The sequence below is a fragment of the Lipotes vexillifer genome, unplaced genomic scaffold (genome assembly GCF_000442215.2).
Source record: "Lipotes vexillifer unplaced genomic scaffold, Lipotes_vexillifer_v1.1 scaffold680, whole genome shotgun sequence".
In the NCBI taxonomy this organism is placed as follows: Eukaryota; Metazoa; Chordata; class Mammalia; order Artiodactyla; family Lipotidae; genus Lipotes; species Lipotes vexillifer.
The window spans coordinates 2,842,497-2,865,861 of record NW_006780838.1 but is presented as its reverse complement, the minus strand read 5'-3'; the positions used below and the strand labels follow the sequence as shown (position 1 = coordinate 2,865,861).

General features: G+C 55.1%; 1 protein-coding gene across 1 annotated transcript in view; it reads left to right on the top strand.

Annotated features, from left to right (window-relative positions):
- The window catches only part of ABR (ABR activator of RhoGEF and GTPase), a 183,434-nt gene that overhangs the window by 132,393 nt on the left and 27,676 nt on the right, over positions 1 to 23,365 (top strand). The window contains exons 11-16 of the mRNA XM_007454242.1: positions 2,585 to 2,707; positions 3,073 to 3,148; positions 3,638 to 3,742; positions 4,656 to 4,730; positions 7,216 to 7,313; positions 7,719 to 7,850. Of these exons, the coding sequence (XP_007454304.1) occupies positions 2,585 to 2,707; positions 3,073 to 3,148; positions 3,638 to 3,742; positions 4,656 to 4,730; positions 7,216 to 7,313; positions 7,719 to 7,850 (609 nt within the window). The remainder of the gene's footprint in view (positions 1 to 2,584; positions 2,708 to 3,072; positions 3,149 to 3,637; positions 3,743 to 4,655; positions 4,731 to 7,215; positions 7,314 to 7,718; positions 7,851 to 23,365) is intronic.

Sequence of the window (23,365 nt, the reverse complement as noted above, 5' to 3'; positions counted from 1 at the left end):
AGAGCGTGGAGGGGCTTGGTTGCTTGGCCTGGTCTCTCCTCTTCACCCATCCAGGCTCGGCCTTAGGCCTAACCTCACCTGATGACCCTTCCCTGATGTCTGCCTGCTACAGTCTGGGTTGGGTGCCCAGCTTCCTGGTTCCAGACGTTTACCTCTCTGCTTTGCTTTGTTGGTACTGAATTAAAATTGCATGCTCTGCTTTCTCTTTTCCCCACTAGAATTTCAGCTCTAGTGAGGGGGCTGTTTTCTTCAGTCCTATGCCCTAGTACTTAGCACGTAATAAATAGGTGCTTTGGGAACAGTTGTTGAGAAATACATGACCAAATGGCCTCTAAGGATTCTTTAAACTTAGATATCTCTCTTTGAACAGGGGAGAGGAAGACCATAGTAATAACCCCAGGGATGTTTGGTTCAGGGGAATGTCCTAGGGCTGAGGGTCAGACTGCGGGTGCATCTGCCCAGAGGGAGCCCCCTGACAAGCACAGGTGTCCTCCTCCTGAACAGCCAGGCTTACCCTGCCTCGGTGGAGCCTGTTTCCCCATCAGGCTCTGTCCAGCATCCCCACTTCAGGGGCATCCTGCATGCATGTTTCTCACCTGGTCCTGGGAGCAGCAGGCTTTGTGCCCTCCATCCTTCCCCAGGTGTGCAGACATGGCCTCCTGCTTAGTTGAATCCATGCTTACACACCTCTACTGGCTGCTGGCTGCAGGGGTGTGCCAGATGCCTCACAGACCTCCTTATCCAGTGGAGAATGAAGACATTCCTGTGTGTGACCACAGCATGTGACACAACATGATAAGAGTCACTGGAGAGGCACAGTGTTGTTCTCTGAGTCACAAAAGAAGCAGCGATTTATTCAATAATAATATTTTTTCTGTTTAGTTTTGTTTCGTTTTGCGGTACGCGGGCCTCTCACTGTTGTGGCCTCTCCCGTTGCGGAGCACAGGCTCCGGACGCGCAGGCTCAGCGGCCATGGCTCACGGGCCCAGCTGCTCCGCAGCATTTGGGATCTTCCCGGATCGGGGCACGAACCCGCGTCCCCTGCATCGGCAGGCGGACTCAACCACTGCGCCACCAGGGAAGCCTAATTCTTTAATAATATTTTTTAAACACAATATTTTTCTAATTACCAATGTAACACTAGCTTATTATAACAAGAAATGCTCACAATATCAAAGTGTATAGAGTAGAACTGATCATCACCCCACCATTATCACCAGTCTGAGGTGTATTCTTCTAGACTCTTCTATGCTTATACGTGTGTGTGTGTGTGTGTGTGTGTGTGTGTGTGTGTGTGTATGTATTTTTTAATGAGATTAGACTGCACGTGCTGTTTTGCAGTTTAATCTATCAGATCCTTTGTAACAGCTGCATCCTCTTCTGTTGCTCGACTACGTGACAGCGTATTTGAGTCTTCAGCTCGTTTCTCATTCTTTAACCTGCACTCATATTTCCCTCCGGTAGATTCCCTACAAGTGGGATGTCTGGGGCAGAGGGCTTGTGCATTTCATTACCAGACTTACGTCTGAAAAGTTTGCATCCGATCATGTTCTCCCCAGCACTGTGTCACAGTCACTGTTCCCCCACACTGTCACAGCACCAGCTGTGAGCAGTTGTCACAATTTTGCCAGTCTAGTGGGTAAAAAGAAGTGCTTCAGAGATGCGTTCTAACTGGAGCTTGAGGACGGTGTTGGAACAGAGATACGAAAGATGATAGTTAATAAAAGGAAAGGGATCCTTTATAAAATATAAACTTGAAACACTGGAGGAGAAGGGAACACTGGCTGAGGGGGAACAGCTTGTTAGAGAACAGGGATAATAATAGCGTGATGCTGGGCTGGAGGGTGCAGGGGGCGTGTGACGGGACATCGGCTGGGCGTGGAAGCTGGAACGCAGCCAGGGGAGGCCCCGTGTGGGAGGCCAGAGGTGGGGTCGTTACGCTGAAAGGTGTCTGCAGTTTTTAAGCAGGGTGTCTCATTGGTACCCGGGATTTAATTTATGGAGATGACTGAGTGACAACTCAGAGATGCTGATGCCACTGGAAGATTTTTATTACTTATATTTATTTTATTACTTACAGTTTCCAAGAGAAGGGGGCGTGCCACATGGGAGAGCACCAGGTTCGGTCAAGAGGCAGAAGGGGCGTGGGGAGTGCGTGGCCCAGAGCCTGGATTGTGTTTTCCACAGGAAACAGCTTAGGACTGGCTAGTTTGAATAAGGCAGCAGGCTCTGGGCTAGAGTAGTGGTGTCTAGTTGCCCTGGGTTATCTAGGGCAGAGGAAGTATTGGATTGTGTGTGAGTTTGTTAAAGGAGATGGTTGGAGGTGTGGACTCAAGATTGATTGGTCTGCACACGAGAGACGCACTCACAGAAGAGTCATTGACTAGCTTAGGATTTAGCATGTCCTGGGAGGAACAGTTTTCTCTGTGGCTGGCTACGCCCCCCAAGACATCAAATCATCATAAAATATAGAAAAGGGGAAAAAAAATGATGAATACACAGGGGAATGTTGTACATAGAGCTACTGGGTGAGAAGTGGAGTCTGAGTGTGAAGAGAACCGTCTGTGCCCTCTGTCCCCTGCAGAAAGCCAACAAAGGACAGAGCCGGGCCATCGAGCGCCTGAAAAAGAAGATGTTTGAGAATGAGTTCTTGCTGCTGCTCAATTCCCCCACAATCCCATTTCGGATCCACAATCGGAATGGAAAGGTCAGAAGGGTGGGGATGGAACAGAGACAGTTCCCTTCCTCGGTCCAGGGCTGCCCACTCTCTATAGCTCCTGGCCCTGACCCGTGGGAATCAGGGACTCAGGCCCCCAGTTCCCAAGGAGGCTGCCATGGCTCCAGCCCTGGACTCCCTCTCCCTGCTGGTGGGGAGCCAGTGCCCTCTGCTGGCCATCACTGGCACTGCCACTCCTGTCACCAGGCTTCCTAGGAGGAAGGCCTTCCTCCTAGCTGCCCTTCTCCAAGCATAGGGGTACCTGGGTAAAGGAGCTTCACTGTGGGCCCCAGGATCCAGAAATGTCCTTGGCCTGACTCTGGTCATCCTACTGAATTCTCTTCTCCTTTCTACAGAGCTACCTGTTCCTACTGTCCTCAGACTATGAGAGGTCAGAGTGGAGAGAAGCAATTCAGAAACTACAGAAGAAAGGTAAAGCCGTGCCCCAACTACGCTACCCTGATGGTGTCCATGGCAACAATGGGCCTTTTGCATTTCCAAGCACGTTCATGTCCAAAGTCTCCTCTTTAGCCCTCACAATCAGTCTGTAAAGTGCCAGGGCAGGTGGCACTTAATTGACGTTACTGATCAATTGAGACCCAAAGAATTCAGGTGATTTGCTTAAGGCATACGGTGAATTAGCAATAGGACTGACCCAAAGCCCAGGGCTGTCCAGCTCTCTGTCTCTTGCTCTTGTTGTCTCGTACACACATTCGTGAACCTCTCTAGTTAGACCCTCCAATTCTTACCCCTCCAGCAGCACCCATGACTATTCCCAGCTGAATGTCTACTCTCCCTCCCTGCCAGTGACCCACTCTGCCCCTAGAGCTCAGCTTTTTTCCTGCAGTAGCCCCCAAGGAAGAGCAGTAGGTCCTAGTGGACCTGTGGTGACATTCCCCTCTGTCTTGTCTCCTCCTGCAGATCTCCAGGCCTTTGTCCTGAGCTCAGTGGAGCTCCAGGTGCTCACGGGATCCTGTTTCAAACTTAGGACTGTACACAACATTCCTGTCACCAGCAATAAAGACGGTAAGATCTGGAACCCAAGGTTACTCAAATCAGCAGGTCCAAGCCCCCAGGGCATTGCTGGGGCCTTTCACAAATGCCTAGCCAGACACTCGGCTACAAATAGCTGATCTCTGCTCCGCTGGCCTGGGAAGACTCAGCTGCCAGGTTCACAGAGAGTTTGAGTAGGGGTTGTTCTCTGCTGAGTCTCCAGACAGCCCCAACTACTCCCTGGCCACCTCTGGCTGGAGAGAAGATCTGGCGCCCTGGTGCACTGGGATTGTGTTGTTAATGTGTTCCTGAGGTCGTCAGTTCATGGAAGCCAGTTCATGGAGCAGGGTGGTGGTGGAGGGGAAGGGTAGGTGGATGAGAGTAGTGTATGAGAAATGCGGCTGAAAGTTTCCAGGGATCCGATCTTAGAAGGCCTTGAATGCCAAACAAGGGAGTATATTGTTCAAGCTGAGGAGCCTGTGGGAGGTTCTGGAGCAAGGGAGGGGTTTGAAAGCAAGCTCTCCTTTACAGTGGGGGTCATCTGCCCCGTGTGTCCCAAAGAGGAGGCGGAGCTGGACCTCTTTGCTTGGCACAGAGTGACTTAATATTGGTTAATTTCAAATTTGGAAGGCTAAGCTGAGTCGGGCAGCCAGGGGATAGGTAGGATTCATGGGGGAGGGACCCGTGGGAAATGGGACGAAGTCCCTGGCCCAGGAGGAAGGTGTGGACTGGCCCCCCAGGCTGAGTGGAGGGAGAAAGGAGCATTGGCTCACATTCCAGGGAGCCGTGGACAGTGGAAGCTTCTTCGTCTGGCCACCAGGTGGTGCTGTCGGACCAAGGCACAGACTGTCTCCCGCCCTTTCTGCATCCAACCAACCCCGGGGTGAGGAGGGAAAGAAGCAGGCCTCTCATCACCCCCTTCCCTGGGGGCTTTTCTCTCTTGCAGACGATGAGTCTCCAGGACTCTATGGCTTCCTCCATGTCATCGTCCACTCTGCCAAGGGGTTTAAACAGTCAGCCAGTAAGTACCCCTGACCACCAGCCCCAGGAAGAGGCTGGGTGGGCCATTGTTCATCCTTTCACAGAAAGTCCCTGTGGACCCATTGCATAGGGCCTCCCACTGCTCACCTGCTCTGCTCTTGTCTGCCCAGGCTGGGGCCCTGCCAGCTCCTTTGAGATGTGGGGCATTCCCCCAAAGGCCAGGAACCAGCTCCTCTTGGCAGGGGATCATCCCTGCCCTTTGTCTCCAAGGTCTGCTCTTCCCCAAGCCCTTCCCCACCCCCAGGTATCAGAAATACGGGGCTCCAATCCCACATCTGCCGATTAAAAGCTGTGTGACCTTGGGCAAGTCTCTTAACCTCTCTGAGCCTTAGCTTCTTTCTCCATAAAAGGCAATCATGCTTGTTAATACAGACCTAAGAGCAGGCTTAAATATGACCTGTATGTGTAGTGGCAGTACACTGCCACACACACTTCTTTTTCCTTCTAAATCACCATCTACTGCATCAGTGCAGTTCTTAGTATTTCACAAAATACAGTTCCATTTTTAATCTAATTTTTCTCCCTGTAGGAATTTGTGAGTCAGTTAGACAGCTAATAGTTTCTCCCCATTTGCCAGATGAGAAAACTGAGTCACAGAGAGATCAGAAACCCAGGGCTCCTGACTCCTCTCACTCCCTCTTTTCCCCTCTGGCGGATGAGATCTGTCCTTTGCCTCTCTCCCTGCAGTGCACCATGGAGAGGTTATGCCATTGGCTCGCAAACAGTCATTTAATAAACATTCACTGGGAAGCCTGAATTCCTGCAGTAAATCTGCCTCCCCTCTCTGTGTTCCCACCACCCCAGGGCAGCACCTGTCGTACTGTTTTGTCACTTAAAATTTGCCTCTCCTGCTATGAGTTCGTAGAGAGCAGAAACCACATCTCCTTAATCCTTGGATGAACAGGAGCTCAGAAATGCTGAACAAAGTAGTTTATTTCCGCGTGCCTCGGTCCCTTACTAGATGCTGGAGAAAATGCAAACGTGGCCAGCGAGTGGATAGTGCTTGACACGTTCAGAGCATTTTCAGGTGCGTCATCTGCTCTGATTCTCCTGGCATCCCTCTGAGGTCACTGATGCCATTCCCACTTGGCACACAAAGAGGCTGAGGCCCAGCAGGCTCCAGGGACTTTCCCAGGTGGCCCAGTAGGGCACACAGGTGGTGGCATCAAATCCATGTCTTCTGACACTGAAGCCCACGTTTTTGCCTCTAGAGCAGCCCTTCTCTCAGTATGGCCAGGACCACCACTCTCATCACTCCAGGCTGTGCTGGTGGTACATGCGACAGCTTCCAGGACCCTCCCCACACCCACAGAATCCCCTGGCGAGGGGGTGGCCCAGGAATATTCCTGGTCAGTCAGCTCCTTGGGACTGTGACACACACCCAAGTCTGCAGCCCGCTGAGCTGGACCAGGGCCCTCCCATCTCCTGGTGCCCAGATGTCTCGTGCTTACTGTCTCTCTGCGTCCTTTTGGCTGGGGTGGGCCTCAGGGAGCAGGCCCATTGGGGTGGGGCACCCCACTCCCCCAGAGCAGGGGTTTTACCTCTCAAACTGGGTCAGGGTGCTCAGATATGGGGTGAGGTGCTGCTACAGGGTCTCCCCTCACCTCCAGACAGTCCTCACCTTCTCCTTCCACCGGCCCCGTGACCCACTCAGACATTCATTCTGACTCGGGGAGTTAAGCCTGGTGAATCTTCAGCCATGGCTTCTTGTCATAGTAAACTCGTTACATTAGGCCTAGGGTGCAGGCACCGTCATCATTCCTGACTTACAGATGAGGGCAGTAAGGCACAGGGGTAGGTGGTTTGTGCAGAGCTGGGATTTGACCTGGACAGTCTGACTGCACAGCCCTTCCTTTTATCCCAGGAACTATCCCCTGGCCCCTGACAAAGCGTTCACTCATAGCAGAATCAGTTAAGGGGCACTTCACGCCCCTCCATCTCTCAGCCACCCTGACGCGTCTCTGCTCTGATGGAGGCCAGGGTGCGTCAGGCCTTCTGCATCATTCGCCTGTTCACCTGCGCTCACAGCCTGTCGTGCTCGGATACCCGGTTACATCTAGTCTCTGTCACACCCAGTTAGAGGCAACTCAGGGATGGCTATACCCGCTCTCCCCTCTGTAGGAAAGCCCTTCTGATGGAGGATGGCCCAGCTAGGCAGCTCCTGGGGCCTGGGAGGGGTACTTACGTCCATCCTCTGACCTCTGCCCCTGGCCTCATGATTCACACTGCAGAGGACTGGCTGTAGTACCCCAAAGCCACCCTCCAACACACACCATTACCCTGGGAAACAACCTTGGCACCACCCATGGAGGGGAAGACTGCCAGGGCCTGAGCCCGGGAGGGAGTGTGTGGATTTGCAGACCGCCCATGGGGATGCTGGGCGGACCGATGAGTGATCCCCCTTTCACTCCCGGGTTCCTGAGCCTCGGGCCTCACTCGGTGTGTCTCTGCCTGTCCCCCCGCAGACCTGTACTGTACCCTGGAGGTGGATTCCTTTGGCTACTTTGTCAGCAAAGCCAAAACCAGGGTGTTCCGGGACACAACAGAGCCCAAGTGGGACGAGGTGAGTGGAGGGGCTGGTGTCCCCATGGGGACCCCTGGGCTTGTCCCCCACCGTGCCCATCCCACTTCTGGTGCTCATGTTCTATTGGCTGGTCCAGGACAGCCAAGCCTGCTGTTGGGCCAGCTCTGTCCCTCTGACCCCTCTGCCCACCCCCGCCCTGCTCATCTGGCTCTGATCTCGGGTTTGTATCTAGACACGGCATTGCAGCTCAAGCCCTCAACTCCACTTCCTCAGTGATTTGGAGGCTTCTGGATCTCCAGAGAATGAGGACGCTGCGCCAGGCCTCACGATGTGGTCCTCACAGGCCCACCTCACCCTCTCTCACCCTTGCAATGGTGGGGTGAGAAGCCACTGGGAAGCCAGGTCAGCTTTGGAGGTTCAGGACCCTGTCCCGTCTTTCCCCAGGAGTTCGAGATTGAGCTGGAGGGGTCTCAGTCCCTGAGGATCTTGTGCTACGAGAAGTGCTATGACAAGACCAAGGTCAACAAGGACAACAACGAGATCGTGGACAAGATCATGGGCAAAGGGCAGATCCAGGTGAGAGGCAGGCACAGCCAGGGCACCAGGGCAAGGCTCGGGGAGCTGTCAGGAGGTGGTGCCAGTGGGGAAGGCGCCCTTCTCCTCTGCCTTCTTGGTCAGGGTGGTTGGCCTTTTGTGACTTGGGTTCAAAGCTGTTCTGAGAAGCGTTCCCCGAGGTGGTTATTCTCCCCTGCTGGAGATGGTGTCTTATTCTAGCCCCAGAAGCCCACATGTGCCTGGTTCCTTGGGCTTCCACATCTGGTGCCAGTGGACCATCCAAAGTCCTGCAGGACGGACAATAAGGATGACAGCTACCTTTGTTTTCACATCCCATCTTTAGCCTACTAGTGGCTTTTTCCAGGAACACTGTGTTAAGAAGGATTCTGAGGCTGTATCTGTGAGAGCTGTGTTGGATTAGCCCTGTCTGCCATGGGAGGAGTGAGACCCCAAGCATTGGCCACTGGACCGGAAGGGCTTAGGATCCAGCTGAGTTGCTGGGGGCTGGTCTCTGACCTGTTGCTAGGGTTGCTGGGCTTTACTCACCTGTGCCAGGAGTTCACTGGCTTAGGGTGGGTCCTGTGGTACGAGCAGGGGCAGGGTAAGAGTATATATGCCTCAGCTACGTTTTTCGGTGCCTTACAAATGTACAGGGGAAAAGGGCTTTGTTTGCAGCCTGTGTCTTTGGAAGTTCTGCCAGTTTTGAGGATGGCTACTCTTCACTTTACCTGTCAAGGGGATGCAGGCTTGGAGGGGTGCCATTCAGTGTGGAGCTATCCACATTCCATCTGGCACCTTGTATGGCCTCGTGCTTTTGACACAAGTAGCCTGCTTTGGGTGTGGATTCTCTGACCGTGCAATCAAAGGACATGGTAACTGACACCCTGCCGCTGAGCCGTGGGCCTTGGGTACTCTAGGTTTCTTTTTAATTAATTAATTTTTTTTTTTTAAACGTCTTTCTTGGAGTATAATTGCTTCACAATGGTATGTTAGTTTCTGCCTTATAACAAAGTGAATCAGCTATACGTATACATATAGGCTTCTTAACAATTGCCCCAGATGTGATCTGGGTGCGGGGAGCAGAATGATGCTTTTTCACAGGGAAGCATTTGTTCTCTGATGCACTGTTGAGGCTGCAGAGTTTGGTACCTGACTCTTGGCTGGGTGTCCTTGGTGGCAGTGTCCCCCTGGGGACTTGCGTGTGCCCCCCCACCCCGACCCTGTCTCAGGCTCCTGTGTTTGAACAAGGGGTATGGCGCCATTCAGCGGGGGCCCAGCCATCTGCCTCATGTCACCCCATGTTCCTGAGCACATCCCTTCTGAATGCTGGGGACCTGCACCTCACTCTTCAGCACCGTTGCCAGGGAGATAGTGCTGCCAGGCAACCATGAGCTGGTCCTTCATTATTTAGGAAATGGGAGCTGATGAGAGTGAGCTCTAGATTCAGTCCCGGGAAGCTACTTTCTGCAGGGATGAGGATGGGGGCCCCATCTGCACATCCCCGGCCCGTCCAGCCCCGGGAGATACCCAGCCAAGAAGCGTGACCGGTGGCCACGCACCCGGGTCATTTAGTGGCTGCAGAATGGAAGAGTTCAAAAGGGTGTCCTGGGCAGCCAGCTCAGTAAGCACCGTGGGCGCCAACCCCCCAGCACCCAGATTCCAGGGCTCGAAGGCATTGTCCCCACCTGGACTTGCAGCCCTGTTGCTTCCCTCCTTCTCACCGCTGTCAGCTGCACGGGCCCCAGGGGAAACACACCATAAATCATTACATCTTGGAGACGGGAGCAGATGGAGGCGGTGGGGGAAGGGGAGGAAGCCAGGTTATGTTTGGCAAAGCAGAAAGCACAGTCTGGTAAGGAAAATGTTTCTGTGTTTAAGCTTCGAGGAATGTTAAATGCCTGGGAGTTGATATTAAAAGAAACACAAACCTTCCTGCTGCCAGCTGACCTGGGCCTGTGAGCCTCCAGTTCAGAGACAGCGTCTTCTGGAGGGCTGTGAAGTTTCCCAGCCCTCAACTCCCCAAGGCCCAGGCCTTGTCCTCAGGTGTGGAGCTGTCTGGCCCTCCTTCCTGTGGATCAGAGGGCGGGCTGTCCCCACCAGGGGTGTGCCATGCCTTGTAAAGTCCTCTCACCCTGGGACTACCCTCGGAGCCACCCAGGATGACCGGGCTGGGTTGGAGAGACTGCACTGAACCCCACGGAGCCACAGAACGGTGTCTGTTCCCACAGCTCACTCCCACCTCGTGTCCAAGGAAGGGAATCGGAACCAGCCTCTGGTACTCGGTCCTGTTCCCCTTCAGCAGGCGCCAAGGATGGAGCTAAAGGTGGCCTCACAGTAGGGGCCAAGTCCTTGGGGATGTTCAGGTGGCCTGAAAGAAAGGCCCACTCCTGTTGCTCCCACTTCTTTCTAAGCCTGTCCTGCCTCAGCCCATCTAGAGAACAGCGAGGGATCCCATCTCCTAAGCTCCAGGCATTTGCTCCAAAATGAGTCTCCCTCTCTGGGTTGGCCTCTTGTGGCACCTCCAGCCTTTGTCTGGAGTTTTCTTAGCTCCCGGCAGGGGACGTTTCTGCCTGGTGTACCTGCAAGGAAGCAGAATGAGTGTGCGTGGAAAGGAGTCAGGGAAGGGGGACTTCCTCTGCTTCTGCAGTGTGCCCCTTACGGACTGGCTGCTCTGAGGTGCAGGGGCCTGGCCTCAGGGAATCTACTGCCAGATTGGAAAGACAAGAGTATCGATATATGCCGCGCTACTAGGGAACAAGGCAAGGTGCCAATAACGATGCTGGAGATGGTGGTGACGACGCTGCGGCTGCTGATGGGGGTGGGGGTGATCACATCAGAGAGCTTTCCGTGAGCCCGCACTGGGCTAATGCTCACAGCTGTTACCCCGGGGGATCTTCACAGTACCCTGCGGGGTAGGAAAGTTATCACAGTTTTAAAGATGAGAAAGCTGAGGCACGAAAGGGTTAAGGAACCTGCCCAAGGCCAGGCAGCCAGAGGGTAGGAGAGCCAGGAGTCTCCAGAGCCCCTGCCTTGCCCTCTCCAGGGCAAGCCTCCCACCATTCCCTGCATAATGAGATGGAAACTCGTGCTGCAGGAATTCAAAGGAGGAGAGATCATTGTGGGCTGGAGTTAGGGAGGCTTCCGGGAGGAGGTGGAGTGAGGGATTTGAGAGCACTGGGTTTTTTAAATTCCAAAAGCAGTGTTTATATTAGAAAGAGAATTGCAATAATAATAATGAGACTTGAAACATAATCACTGACCATCCCTACTGCCACTCCTCTGAAACAGCCAACTTATTTTGTGCTTTTTCCCTTCCTCAGGTATACAGATTTCTATATGGGTTTAATGATGGTGCGTATTTTGTCTTTTTTTTCTATTTTCAGGTAGCATTACCATAAACCCCCTTTTTTCTAGGTCTGAATGTAGTCTTTATAATTACCTTTCTTGTTACATTGTCAGAAGTACTTTATAAAAATCATTTACATAATGGCCAGCGCATTAACTGCCATTTTAAGGCTCTGCTATTCTAGCAAGGTGGGCAGGCTCTGGATCAGCGGAAAGCAGTGGGGTGGGCATTCTGGGGGAAGGGCCCAGTGGCCCAGAGCAGGGAGGGAGGCAGGAAGGCACAGGGAGTGTCCCAGGAAATTAAAGAGCCCGTCTGCCCTGAGCTGGAGGGGTTTTGAGCAGTGCAAGTAAGAGGGAGGTTGAAGGAATGAACACCAGAAGGAATCCTGGAGGGCATTTCATCCAACCCTGTTTTGAGGGGAGAAGGAAGCTGAGACCAGAAAGGGTGAGTGACATAGCCCCAGTCACACAGCTCATTAGTGGTTGAGCAAAGGCTCCAGATTCGGAATCTTGATCCCAGCTTGGTGGTGCTTGGTCAGCTGCTGGGCAAATGAGTGAACGGGGCAGGGGGAGACCTGGATGTCAGCCTGTGACTCTTAGGGGTCAGCCCTTTGTCACTGCAAATTTAGTAGAAGATCCCACCAGCTTGGTGCATTTCTGAGCCCTCCCTTCCCTCACCAGACCTCCAACTTCTCCAGCCAGGCCACCCCCACTGTCTGCTTCCTCCTTGCTGCCCCGCCCCTGCACAGCCCAGGAACCCCTCAGCCAGGATGCCCCCCCCCTTCCTCTGCCTTGGCTCCCTGGCCCTAGGAGACTCCTGTATGTTTGTCGCAGTCTATTTCCAACCATGCTGCTCCAGGCTCCAGATGTGCTGTCCCCAACTGGGACCTGCTCCCTGGCTGATTAGCATATTCCCAGGATCCAGCCCTTGTTGACTGGCTGGGCCAGAGGGGAGAGTTTTCCCTGAGGACTTCACAGCTCAGTTCCTGCCACTGACTTCAGCCTACAGAAGGGTCTGAGACCTAGGATCCCCTTCATGCCCCTGCTCCCCTGCTTCCTAGCTCAGCCACAAGCCTGGGGACAGGCCCCCAACCTTCGGCCCTGTTCCCCCTGGTGGGACACAGCTACACTTCCCTGTGAGCCTGCTAGGGGTGGTCCCCTGGGGCATAGAAGAGCTCAAGACCCTGGGGTGAGCTGGGGCAGGGTTCCAGGCCAAGAAGGAAGCTCTAGCTGTCCTAATGCCTGGAGGGGTAACTCCCTCTCACTCCCTCCACCCCATCCCCGCATTGCAACATTTAGGCCCGTTGGGAGCCTCGCCCTCTGTCCTCTTCCCATCTGGAGCCTGGAGCTTGTGTCTGAAGGGGAAAGGAGGGTGATTTCTTTGACATTCTTGACCTGGCCACTTGGAAGCTTGTGAGAGGTCAGAGCTATTAGAAATGACACTCAGAAGGAGGTCATGAAGGCCAGTCCCCTACCTTCAGGAGTTGGGTGTGTTCTCAGAGCCCAGATTGGTGCATCTGACAATATCTAGACCTTCTTATTTTTTTGTTCAACTGTGGTAAAATATATATACCATGAAATTTACCATTTTCATGATTTTTAGGTTTACAATTCAGAGGCATTCATTAAGTACATTCACATTGCTGTGCAACCGTCACCACCATCCATCTCCAGAACCTTTCATCTTCCCAAACGGAACCTCCATACCCATTAAACAGTAACTTTCCACTCCTCCTCCCCCAGCCCCTGGCAACCAGCATTCTACTTTCTATGAATTTGACGATTTCTGGGTACCTCGTGTAAGTGGAATCCTGCAATACTTATCTTTTTGTGATTAGCTTATTTCACTTAGCACAATGTCGTTAAGGTTCATCTATGTCGTATGGCAGCGTGTGTCAGAATTTCCTTCCTTTTTAAGGCTGCATAACATGATACGTATAGATCACATTTTGTTTATCCATTCACCCACCAATGGACATTTGGGTTGTTTCCGCCTTAGACTTTCTTACTTTTAAGTGAGGAGAAAAGCATGGTCTCTGAGGATGGAGATTTCTTAGCCTCCTTCCCTCCAGACCCAGGGTTACCACGCCCCCTCCCCCACCCCGGTTGCTCATCTCTCTCCAGCTGTAACAGGAGATCAGGCCCCCCAAACCCCCAGGACACAACTGGTCACCATTAGCCTCTTTTTAAGATTCTATTTTATTGATTTATTTATTTATTTTTGGCTGAGTTGGGTCTTTGTTGCCGTGCGCGGGCTTTCTCTAGTTGTGGCGAGCGGGGCCTACTCTTCGTTGAGGTGCGCAGGCTTCTCACTGCGGTGGCTTCTCTTGTTGCAGAGCACGGGCTCTAGGCGCACGGGCTTCAGCAGTTGTGGCTCATGAGCTCCAGAGCACAGGCTCAGTAGTTGTAGTGCACAGGCTTAGTTGTTCCACGGCATGTGGGATCTTCCCGGACCGGGGCTCGAACCCCTGTCCCCTGCAATGGCAGGCGGATTCTTAACCACTGCGCCACCAGGGAAGCCCTAGCCTCTTTTTTTTTTTTTTGCGGTACGCGGGCCTCTCACTGTTGTGGCCTCTCCCGTTGCGGAGCACAGGCTCCGGACGCACGGGCTCAGCGGCCATGGCTCACGGGCCCAGCCGCTCCGCGGCACGTGGGATCTTCCCGGACCGGGGCACGAACCCGTGTCCCCTGCATCGGCAGGCGGACTCTCAACCACTGCCCCACCAGGGAAGCCCCAGCCTCTTTTTTTTTTAATCAATATTTTTTTATTGAAGTATAGTAGATTTGCAATGTTGTGTTAATTTTTGCTGTACAGCAAATTGATTCACTTATACATATATACACGTTCTTTTTTTAATATCCTTTTCCATTGTGGTTTATCACAGGATATTGAGTATAGTCCTCTGTGTTATACAGTAGGACCTTGTTGTTTATCGATTCTACATATAAAAGCTTACATCTGTCACCATTAGCCTCTTCTAGTTGAAGAAAACAGCTGCCGCCCGCTGGCTTTCTCTCCCCCGGGTTAGGCATCCCTGTCTCCTTGGCCCTCCTTTCCTAACTTGTTTGGCTTCCCCTCGGTCAGTGGTTTAGATAGATTGAGTGTGGAGTGCAGTTACCCTGACAGTGTAGGAAGAACACTGGGCTGAGGGTGGGAAAATGCATCCAGGTCCCTTGATCTTTGGAGGCCTCAGTTTCTTCATCTATTAAATGGGGACAATTATCCCGACTCTGCCTCTATCACAGGCTTGTTGTGAGGCTTAAAGGTTGGAATGTCCCTGAAAGAGCTGGTCAGTGCATATCCACGCTTCCACTAGTTTATTCCCGCATTTCTGTTTGTTGAACTCCCTCTAAGTGGCGGGCACTGTGTGGTGGCTGCAAAGAATGAACAGGACCTCCCGATGTAGTGAAGAGAACGGAGGAGAATTGCGATCATTCAGTCAGTGTTGAAGGGGCTTTGAGGCCAGACAGATCTGGGCTTCAGTCTAGCTTTCTCCATTCATTAGTTGGGAGAACAGATTACTTTACCTCTCTGAGCCTCAGTTTCCTCATCTGTAAAATGGGCTGTAAAGAGAACAGAAAGGGAAAGTCCGTGAGGCCCTTGGCAGAGGACCTGGCACAAGGCCTGTCCTCGTCTAGTGATGACAGCCCTTTGCCCAAGCCGGCAGGTCCAGGTCCACTGTCCTCCGCCTTCCTGCAGGAGGCTTGTCAAGCAAACCCCCTTCCCAAAGGCTGTCACCTGCAAGTGGCCCCTTGTGTTTGGGCCTTTGGCTGAGGCCACATCTGTCTTCTTATGCTGTTGGAGTCAGACCAGCTTTGATGAACCGACCTCGGAGTGGGCAGGAGGTCAAGGTTGGGGCCTCACGACCTGCCAGCCTGAGGTTTCCTTCTGTGCCCCCACCCCGGGCTGAGCAGCTCTGGGCTCATCCCCCTCAGAGCCGCGTTCAACTCGGCGCGTCGTGGTGCGGTCAGGCCCAGGGTGAGTGATGAGCTGGGAACAAGGGGTCATTGTCAGCGGGAAGTACTTCTGGTTTCAATTACTCTGCAGGGCGTGAGGAAATTCGGAGTGAGTGCAGGTCAGGAGGCTGCTAGGGCAGGAGTCGAGGGCTCCCCCACCCCACGTCCCTCCCTCTGGCCCCCGAGGTGTCTGTTGTCCGTCCCCGTTTGACTCTGCCCAAGGGTCAGGCATCCCAGCTTTACTGCCCTGGAGCTGGGCTCTGGGGCGTTGGCCTGGTTGACCCAGAGCCCCTTCCACTCGGGTTCCTCACAGCTGGTACCAGGAGTGCCTGGGTCCCTCCCTCCCTGTGTGGAACGACAGGGGACATTACCGGGTGTCCTTAACACCTTCTCCCATGCATCCTTCAGGCCACACTGACCACAGCCAGGCCCTGTCCCCTGAGAGTGGCCGGTTTTGACTCGGATTGGGGGGAAGGGCAGCTGGGAGAAAACCTTGCCTGCAGGGAGGCAGCTAGGCAGCTCCCCGCCCTGGGACACGCAGTGGCCATGCAGGGTGTGGCTTTCCAGCCTCTCCCTGGAAGATGGACCCCTCCCCTGCCTTCAGCCTGGGCTGGGTGTGCACATCCAGGGGAAGTGTCTGCCTCGAGAGGCCGTGTTTTGTATCCGTGCTGCCTGCTGCTCTCAGCAGGTCCATGGGGGGCTCTTCCCTTCGCTGCCATCATCACCCCTGTGCCAGTCCAGGAGCACACGGACGGGGAGGGACGGGGGCACCGGGACTGTTCCTCTCCCTGTCTCTGACACCACCTCCTCCCAGGGCCCAGGTGACTACAGCTGTTTCAGACCCGTTCACTGTCCAGTGCCTCGTGGCTCGGTTGTACCTGGAGAGCAGAGTGGGCAGCAGGATGCGGGAGAGCCAGGGGCAGGATCCTACGAGAGGGCCCGCCCTGCTGTCCAAAGGCCTCCCCACACTTGTAGGGCAACCTCTCTCTTCCGGCCCCCGCTCAGCTCCCTCCGTCTCCAGGTGTTCCTGATCTGGGGAGCTTGGGCTCCGCCCAGGGGGTTCTGGAGACGGGAAGCATTGGGCAGGAAGCAGACGGAGGCACGGGTCTCCTCTGCCTCCTGCCCTGCGTGGGAATGCCCCCTGCTCACCTAGGAGAGGTGAGAGGCACAGAGAAGCTGATCTGGAGAGGACCTTGGGAACTGATTCCTTCAGCCCCTTAGAACAATCCCGCCTCTCAACAAACCAAAAGAGGGTGCTCTCCCAGCTCTGGGCCCCGGGGGCTCCTAGTCTCAGAAGCAGAAGACCCAGGTTTGATCGCAGCTCCACCATCTAACAGCGAGGTGACCTCTCTGTGTGTTCCCTGTCAAACCTGTGCAAGGACCAGATGAGTCCTCGGAGGTAAAAGTACCTGGCTTACTGCACGCTCGCAGTAAGCGCTCACCTCCCTGCTGGCGGAGGCTGCAACTTCAGCCTCCTAGGATGGTCCTGCCTCTGATTTTATTCAAAACCTTTGACGAAAGGACTTAGTAGGGGAATTGCCAGGGACCCCCTGAGTGAGGGCTGAGGCTGTACGTGAATGCTGATTGGGGGCACCTCGTGTGGCTCTCCCTCACTGTGGGCGCTGCACAGCCCACCTCAGCACCTCACCCAGCCCAGCCTGGCCGCGGCACGAGCCGTGGGGGCAGTGGGGGCTCTCGGTGAGGGTCTGACCCCCAGGTGCCACCCACTCCCGATGGGCTGGCACAGGGAAAGCGAGGCATAGCCTGCTCACACCCTTGGAGGCAAGAGCTGAGCTGCACTGGCTTCAGGCCGGAGGTGACCCAGAAAACACCAACCAGACTGACTCCATGAGATAAGCGTTATCCTATTGTAAGGCCACCGAAGGGAACCCACACCAGCAAAGCAGAGGCCCAGAGTTTTCCCAAAGCAGAGAGAAAAGTAGAGATAAAACATGAGCTTCGGATCCAGGACTCTGACCCAAAAGTTTCCTTAAAAAGCCCCTAATCTCCCGACTTCCACATCTGCCCACCCTGGAGGGGAGCGAGGGCCAATGGCCGTGGTACAGGAATAGCAGTTCTCATGGGAACTGTCCTCCTTTAAGCCTCTGTCCTTAAAGGAGGACCAGAGGCTTCAGAGTCTGCGGGGCTTGGGGATTACTGGGGCAACCCGAGGAGGTGCCCCCAAGGCAGGGAGTGGTGGACAATGGCAGCGTGAGTGGGTAGGGTCCTGGAACCCCACTTCAGCCAGGGGCCTCTGCTCCCTGCTTCTGCCGTTAGGTGATTGGGGGCCGGGAGACTTGGGCGTAAGGTTTCATTTAGAAAGAAAGCGGGCTGTATCCTCTGCTTAAAAAAAGTTCACTGCGGACCACTTGTCTGGTCCAAGATCCTGTTTGACAGGTGTGGAAACTAAGCCCAGAGAGAGGGAGTGGCTGCCACAGTGACCAGGCAGGACTCACACCCTGGTTCCGTGGCTCCCAGGAGCTTTCTTCTGTTCATTTGGAGCTCAGAGTGGGTGAAAAGAGTTGCTTAATATTAGCAAAAGAGAAAAAAAGCATGGAGGCTCAGCGGACCCTGACCTACTTTCAAACCCCCCTGCCTGAGGCTGTTGTGTTTTCAGTCTGCAGCCTGGGAGGCCCCCTGGAGTGCTCCGGCCCCTGGCTGTGCTGGGAGACCCCGGCCATACTGCCTCCATCCTGGGAGCAGGCAAGCGGCCAAGGGGGTCTGGGTGTCAGTCTGGCTGTGAGTTACATCCATGAGTTGTGTGGGAAGGAATGGATGGATGTGTGGTGGGTGTGCTCTACCCACTCCATCCCTGGGGGGTTTTGTTTTAGGTATACAAGATGTTCCCAAAGGCTCAAGTGGATTTTCCACCCTTTTTCCGTGACCAAATATGCTGTGAGAATTACTAGGAGTTGCCAGGGCCCATTAGGACATTAGGACAGTCCTGAAGCAGGCAAGCTCTGTGGCTGTCTCAGCCTCTCCTAGAGCCACCAAGCACCCTCGAGACACCAGCCTGGGGTGGCCAGGCAGAGTGGAGGGTGAGGCTGTGTGCAGAACAGCCCGTGCTTTGCACTGTCCTATGACTCCAAGGCCAGGCCTTGGGAGACGGGAGGGTCATGGTACACCTTGAGGTTGGGCTGCAGAGCAACTACCTTTGAATCCTGGCTGCCGCCTGTCCCAACATCCTGGAAGCCGCTCCCCAACTCCCTCTCAGGTGGCCATCTAAAGCTACCAGTAACCACTAATCTACAGAGTTGAGGCTCCAGACCTTAGAGACCTGTAACCCCATGCACAGCTGTTAGCAGGCAGGGCCCAGACCCCAGAGTCCTGGCCTGGATGCCTCAAAGAGTCCCCAGTTGCTGGCACTTATCTTCTTGGATGGCGGGTCAGCGGTGGGTTGGCTAGGGCTCGGTTTGGAGTTTGACAGCTCCAAGTGAGCTGTGACCTGGTCAGGGTCCTCCCCAGCTGGCATGTGTTGGCTCTCTAGTCAGTGATGAATGAATGGGTAAATGAGCGAAAAAGTAGCTTCTAGGCTCAGCTCTGCCACTGGCTACTCAGTGACTCTGAGCAAAGTGTTCCTGTCCCCAGGCCTAATGCAGGCCTGGAACATAGCAGATGCTCGAAAAGTGTGGATGGAAAAACATAAACGGGTCTCACTTTCTCATTCTCTGAAGATGTCTGCCCTTCCGATCCACAGTTTGGGTTAAGATCGGTACAGAACAAGGTGAGAACACACGTTAGGAATGCAGGGACCCCAGGGCCATTCATTTTAAAGGGACTCTCCCGCCCCCCTTTCTCACAGTTTCCCTGCAATGTGCCACCCTCCCTGCCAACTCATACACCCTCTGTGTGGGCCCCGGGCTCCCGTGCACTGCCCGCCCTGCTGGTTCTCTCTCGGGCTGGACGCCGGTGCCTGTCTCTGGGCAGGAACCACCATGGGCTTCCTTTCTGCAGCCCTCCCAGCCTCACACGCCACCTGCTCTCCACCCACACCCTGCCTCCCAGCTCTGCTCCCCTGGGGCTGAAGGGAGCGCACCTGGCTGACCCCGGACCACACCCCTCTCGGTCCTCCTCAGCGCCATCCCAGCCTCCTCTCCGTCTCCCGCTCCTGCACCCAGCCTCTCCGGGTGGACCTTTGGGGCTCTCCCCTCCCCCTCACTCCCAGGCTGTCCTCGCTGGGGTGCCTGTGGCCTTGGTCTAGCTGGCTGCTCAGAAACCCCCTTTCCTGCCTTCAAGTCACTTGGCTGGAGGATAGGGGCGGGGAATCGGGGTCCCAGTTGGGCTGAAGGGAGGATGAAAGTCGTTCCGGTGGGGAAAAGGAGGTCACTCCAGAGAAGCAGCAGCAGCATCCCAGCGTTCTGAGAAAGAAACTTCCTCCTCGTGTTCACAGGCTGGAGGATTTGCCTGGAAGCCGTCCCCATCTCCAGCTGTCACCAAGGCAGCACTGGTGGCAGTCCCTGCCTCTCCTGCCCACACAGCTCAGGCTGCATATATTCCCTGTTGACCTTTTTTTCTTCAGTGATGCCTCTGCTGATCACTTTAGCCTGATTTTGCCTCAATCATAGCTGTGCTGGGTGGCCGGTCCCAGCCACCCCAGGTATTATATACCCCTCCCTTGGTGTAACCCAGGGTCCTGCCCTGCACCTCCCTGGGGACGGCCCCTCTCATTCCTTTGGCAGAGAGCCTGGGGAGGGGGTGAGGGAGGATGGGACAGTCTACTAGGAATGTTTTTAATTCCAAAGGCAGCGACATCTGTTCATGTGGGCCTTCCCACCCAGGCTCTGTTTATCCAGACAGGGGACCCTTGCTCATCCTCAGAGGCCGGTTCTGCCAGGATGGACAGAGGGGAAAGGGGTGCCGTCACTTCCAGGGTGGCCGGGACAGCCTGAGCCTAGCCCACCCAGTGAAGCTGAGGAAGGGTCTGTGGTGGGCTGGAGGGAGCAGAACTCAGACGGCTGCTTTTGAGGAACTCGCTAGGGTCATTTGTCTTGCCCAACCCCCCTGCTGCAGCCTGCTCCTAGACCATTGCTTCCAGGAAGCAGTGAGTCAGGCTTGGGGAAGAGAAGGCAAATCTGTGCTGTCCCTAGAGAGAACCCCCAGCCCACAGGGAGGAAGGAAGGATGAGCATCTCAAGGGAAGAGCCTCCCAACAGCTATCCATCTGCTAAGGCAGTTTATGTCACCATGGAGACCAGTTGGCCATCTTTCATCCAATCAGAGCTTGCTTTACCCAGACAAGTGTTGAGCCTGGGGTTCCCAAGACAGACAAGTAGAAAACTTTGGGAAGAGGATCTGCACTGCCCCCCTTCTCCCGCACACCTGGCGGGGGACGCACCTTACCAGCATCCCCCAAACTGCATCCTGTGGCATGTGACCCAGATAGAGGACAGAGAACCTTAGAAAGCCAGTGAGGGGCCAGTTTTGAAGTTAACAGTTGGCAGTGCCCAGCGCGGACCACGTGTCTGCAGCAGGTGAACGTGGTCAGCAATTATAATGGCACCTTACCAGCCAGTTACACAACCAGCACTTGACGATTAGCTGAGGGATGCAGAGCAAAGCCAGGGAGGGTGATCCTTTTTTCTCTTCTGGCCCACGCCAACCCCTCCTCCAGGAAGCCTTCCCTGATGCTCTCTGGCTAGAATTTTCCTCTCCTTTCTCTCAGCTTTCGTGGCACTTGATCTGTGCTGTTCTTGCGGCATAAGGCTGGGTTTCTTGAGGGCAAAAACGATGCTTTGTCCATCTGGGTGTGACGTGTGGTAGGTGCACGATTGGTAAATGCCAGATGCATGAATGCCTTTCTGCCTCCTGTTAAGAGGTGTTTAAGCCTTTGTCTCCTCTCCTCTCTTGGGTTTTTGTCAAGCACAGCCTTTTGATTCATCTTTGTGATTCCCCAGCCCCTATCCAGGGTTGGGCACATAGCCAGGCCCTCAGTCAGTACCTCTTGAATGAAATCACTGGGATGAAGAGGTGAAGACCACAGGAATGGGTGAAGCCTTGGAGGAGGTGGGTTTTGTGCAGCTGGTGGGGGCAGCTGCTGGCCCCTCATGGGGCTGGAGGGAGATTCTCTTCAGAGGTGGCCCCCAGGTGCCCTGGGAGAGCAGGTCAGGGGTGGGTCAAGAAGGGTGGCTCAGGCCCCGGCTGTGCAGGGGACACAGGCACGTCGCTGCCTTGGTGGGTCTCTTCCCCTCCCACTCAGGGGTTACTGGGAAAACGGTTGTGGCTCTGCCTCTCTTAGCTGCACTGGCTTTGGGCAACTTTAGCTCAGGTAGCAGGAGGCTCTGTGCAGCCTTGGCGGCCCAGCCCTGTCTGCACTGTGCAGAAGCAGGTGTGGAGCATGGAGCCCTAGAAGAGATGGGGCTGGCCCAGCCACCCTGCAGGGACCACCAGAGTCCAGCAGAGTTCCAGGACTCCACGTTCACCTCCAGGAAGAAGGCAGCACAGGACCGGACCCTGCCACACTGGGACATCACAGTGGTGGTGAGGGCCTAGCCAGACCTCTGTTCGTGGCCTGGCCCAGGCTGGTCTGGGCAAGTGGCTTAGCTTCTCTGTACCCTTAGTTTCCTCAAATGGAAAAATGGGGATGTGAGGACATACTTCCTCAGGTTGGGGGAGCAGTGAGTGAGGTACTCCAAGCGGAGGGTTAGCATGGTGCCGGTCGCATAGTAAGCTCGGTGAAGGGCGTCTCTTGTCATGATCAAGGCTTGGCTCCCTCTGTGGTGAAGCCACCTCTTTCTGCAAAAGCACCGCGGGCTCTGATGATAAACCCCAAGACGTGTGTGCTGGTTGAGATTCAGCAGGTGCATTCCGGATGCCAGGGGCTGCTTCTGGGCCCCGACCCACCTGCCCTGGTGGCCTGACCCACCTCTTTTCCCCGAATCCAGAGAACCAGCCACACGTCTGTGGTTGTGAGCGCCAGGGCCTTCGGTGGAGACCTGTCACTAGCCAGCTGCAGTTCCGTGGCCTCAGGCGAGAACGTCATCTCCCTGAGCCCCAGTCCTCACCACTCTAAATACCACCAACGGCACAGAAGTCGTGAGGCTTCAACGCCAGCAGATATTTGAACGCCCTTTGCATGGGACCCGACTCACGGTTGGCATTGCGAAAATACTGGTTTCCTTCCTCCCCCGTGCCAAGCTCTACAGGGTGTGACGCCTGGACGCCTCTGGGGTGTGTGGACCCTAGTCATCTGGGGTTCAGGCCTTTCTCTGTTCTCCAAACACCGGACACTGACTTGTTACCTTGTGAAATGAACATTCATCAACTTGAGAGTCAAGAACAGGTTCTTAGTTCTCTATCCCAAGGCACCCAGCACAGAGTGGCTTATTGCCGTTCTGTCAGTGGACGTCCTCTGCCGCCAGCAGCACAGCCCTTTTTTTGGCTTTTCTGGTGAAGGGCACCAGTGATGGTTAGAAGTGGCCCGTGAGAGGAGCACCTCTTGCTGGGCATCTGTAACCCGTGTCGTCCTTGGATTTTTTTGCTCATGTCCCCAGAGAAGGTCCATAGTAGCTGATTCCCTCTGGGGCTGCTAAAGCCCAGGAGGTTGCCCGGCTAGGGATCTTCTTTATTCTTTACACAGGAGTCCACGCGGGTCGGGCCCTGTCACTGAGTTGGCATTGAGGGAGGCATCTGGGGCAGGAGTAGAACCCCAGGGCAGGAGTGGTCCTCTGCCTGGGACAAGGGCAGCTGTTGATGGCTCCTGGCCCTGAGCCCTGGGCTCTGCAGACCCTCTCTGGCTTCCCCCAGCCTCCCGTAGACACGCCAGCCGCGAGGCGCCGCCTGGTGGGGAAGGGGTTAACCAGGGCTCTAGAGGGAAAGGGCCTGGCTGGTTGTGCTGCTTGTCAAACTTACTTTAGGAGGGGCTGGAGGGAGGGCCGAAGGGTGGGTGTGGAGGAGGCCCAGCCTGCCAAGAGTTAAAACCGGGAGGTTGGGTGTTTTGGAGGGGGCAGCCTCCCGTGCCTCTTTTGAGTCACTTCCTCCGCTGGGGGTGGGGGGGGCTGGGGGCGGGGGCTCCCCGGCAGCCTCGGGCGCTGTGCCGCGCGCTCGGGGCTGGCCTCCCGCTAGCCTGGCCGGGACCTGCGAGCCGCTGCTGCTCCAGCGGTGTCTCCGGGGAGGGAGGACGCAGAGGGAGGAGAAAGCGGAGCCCCGCACCGTGCGCTTCCCCGCCCGGCTCGAGTAACAGTCCCGGCGGCTGGCTGAGGCTGCGCCCGCTCCCACCCTCCCTCCAGCGGCTCCGGA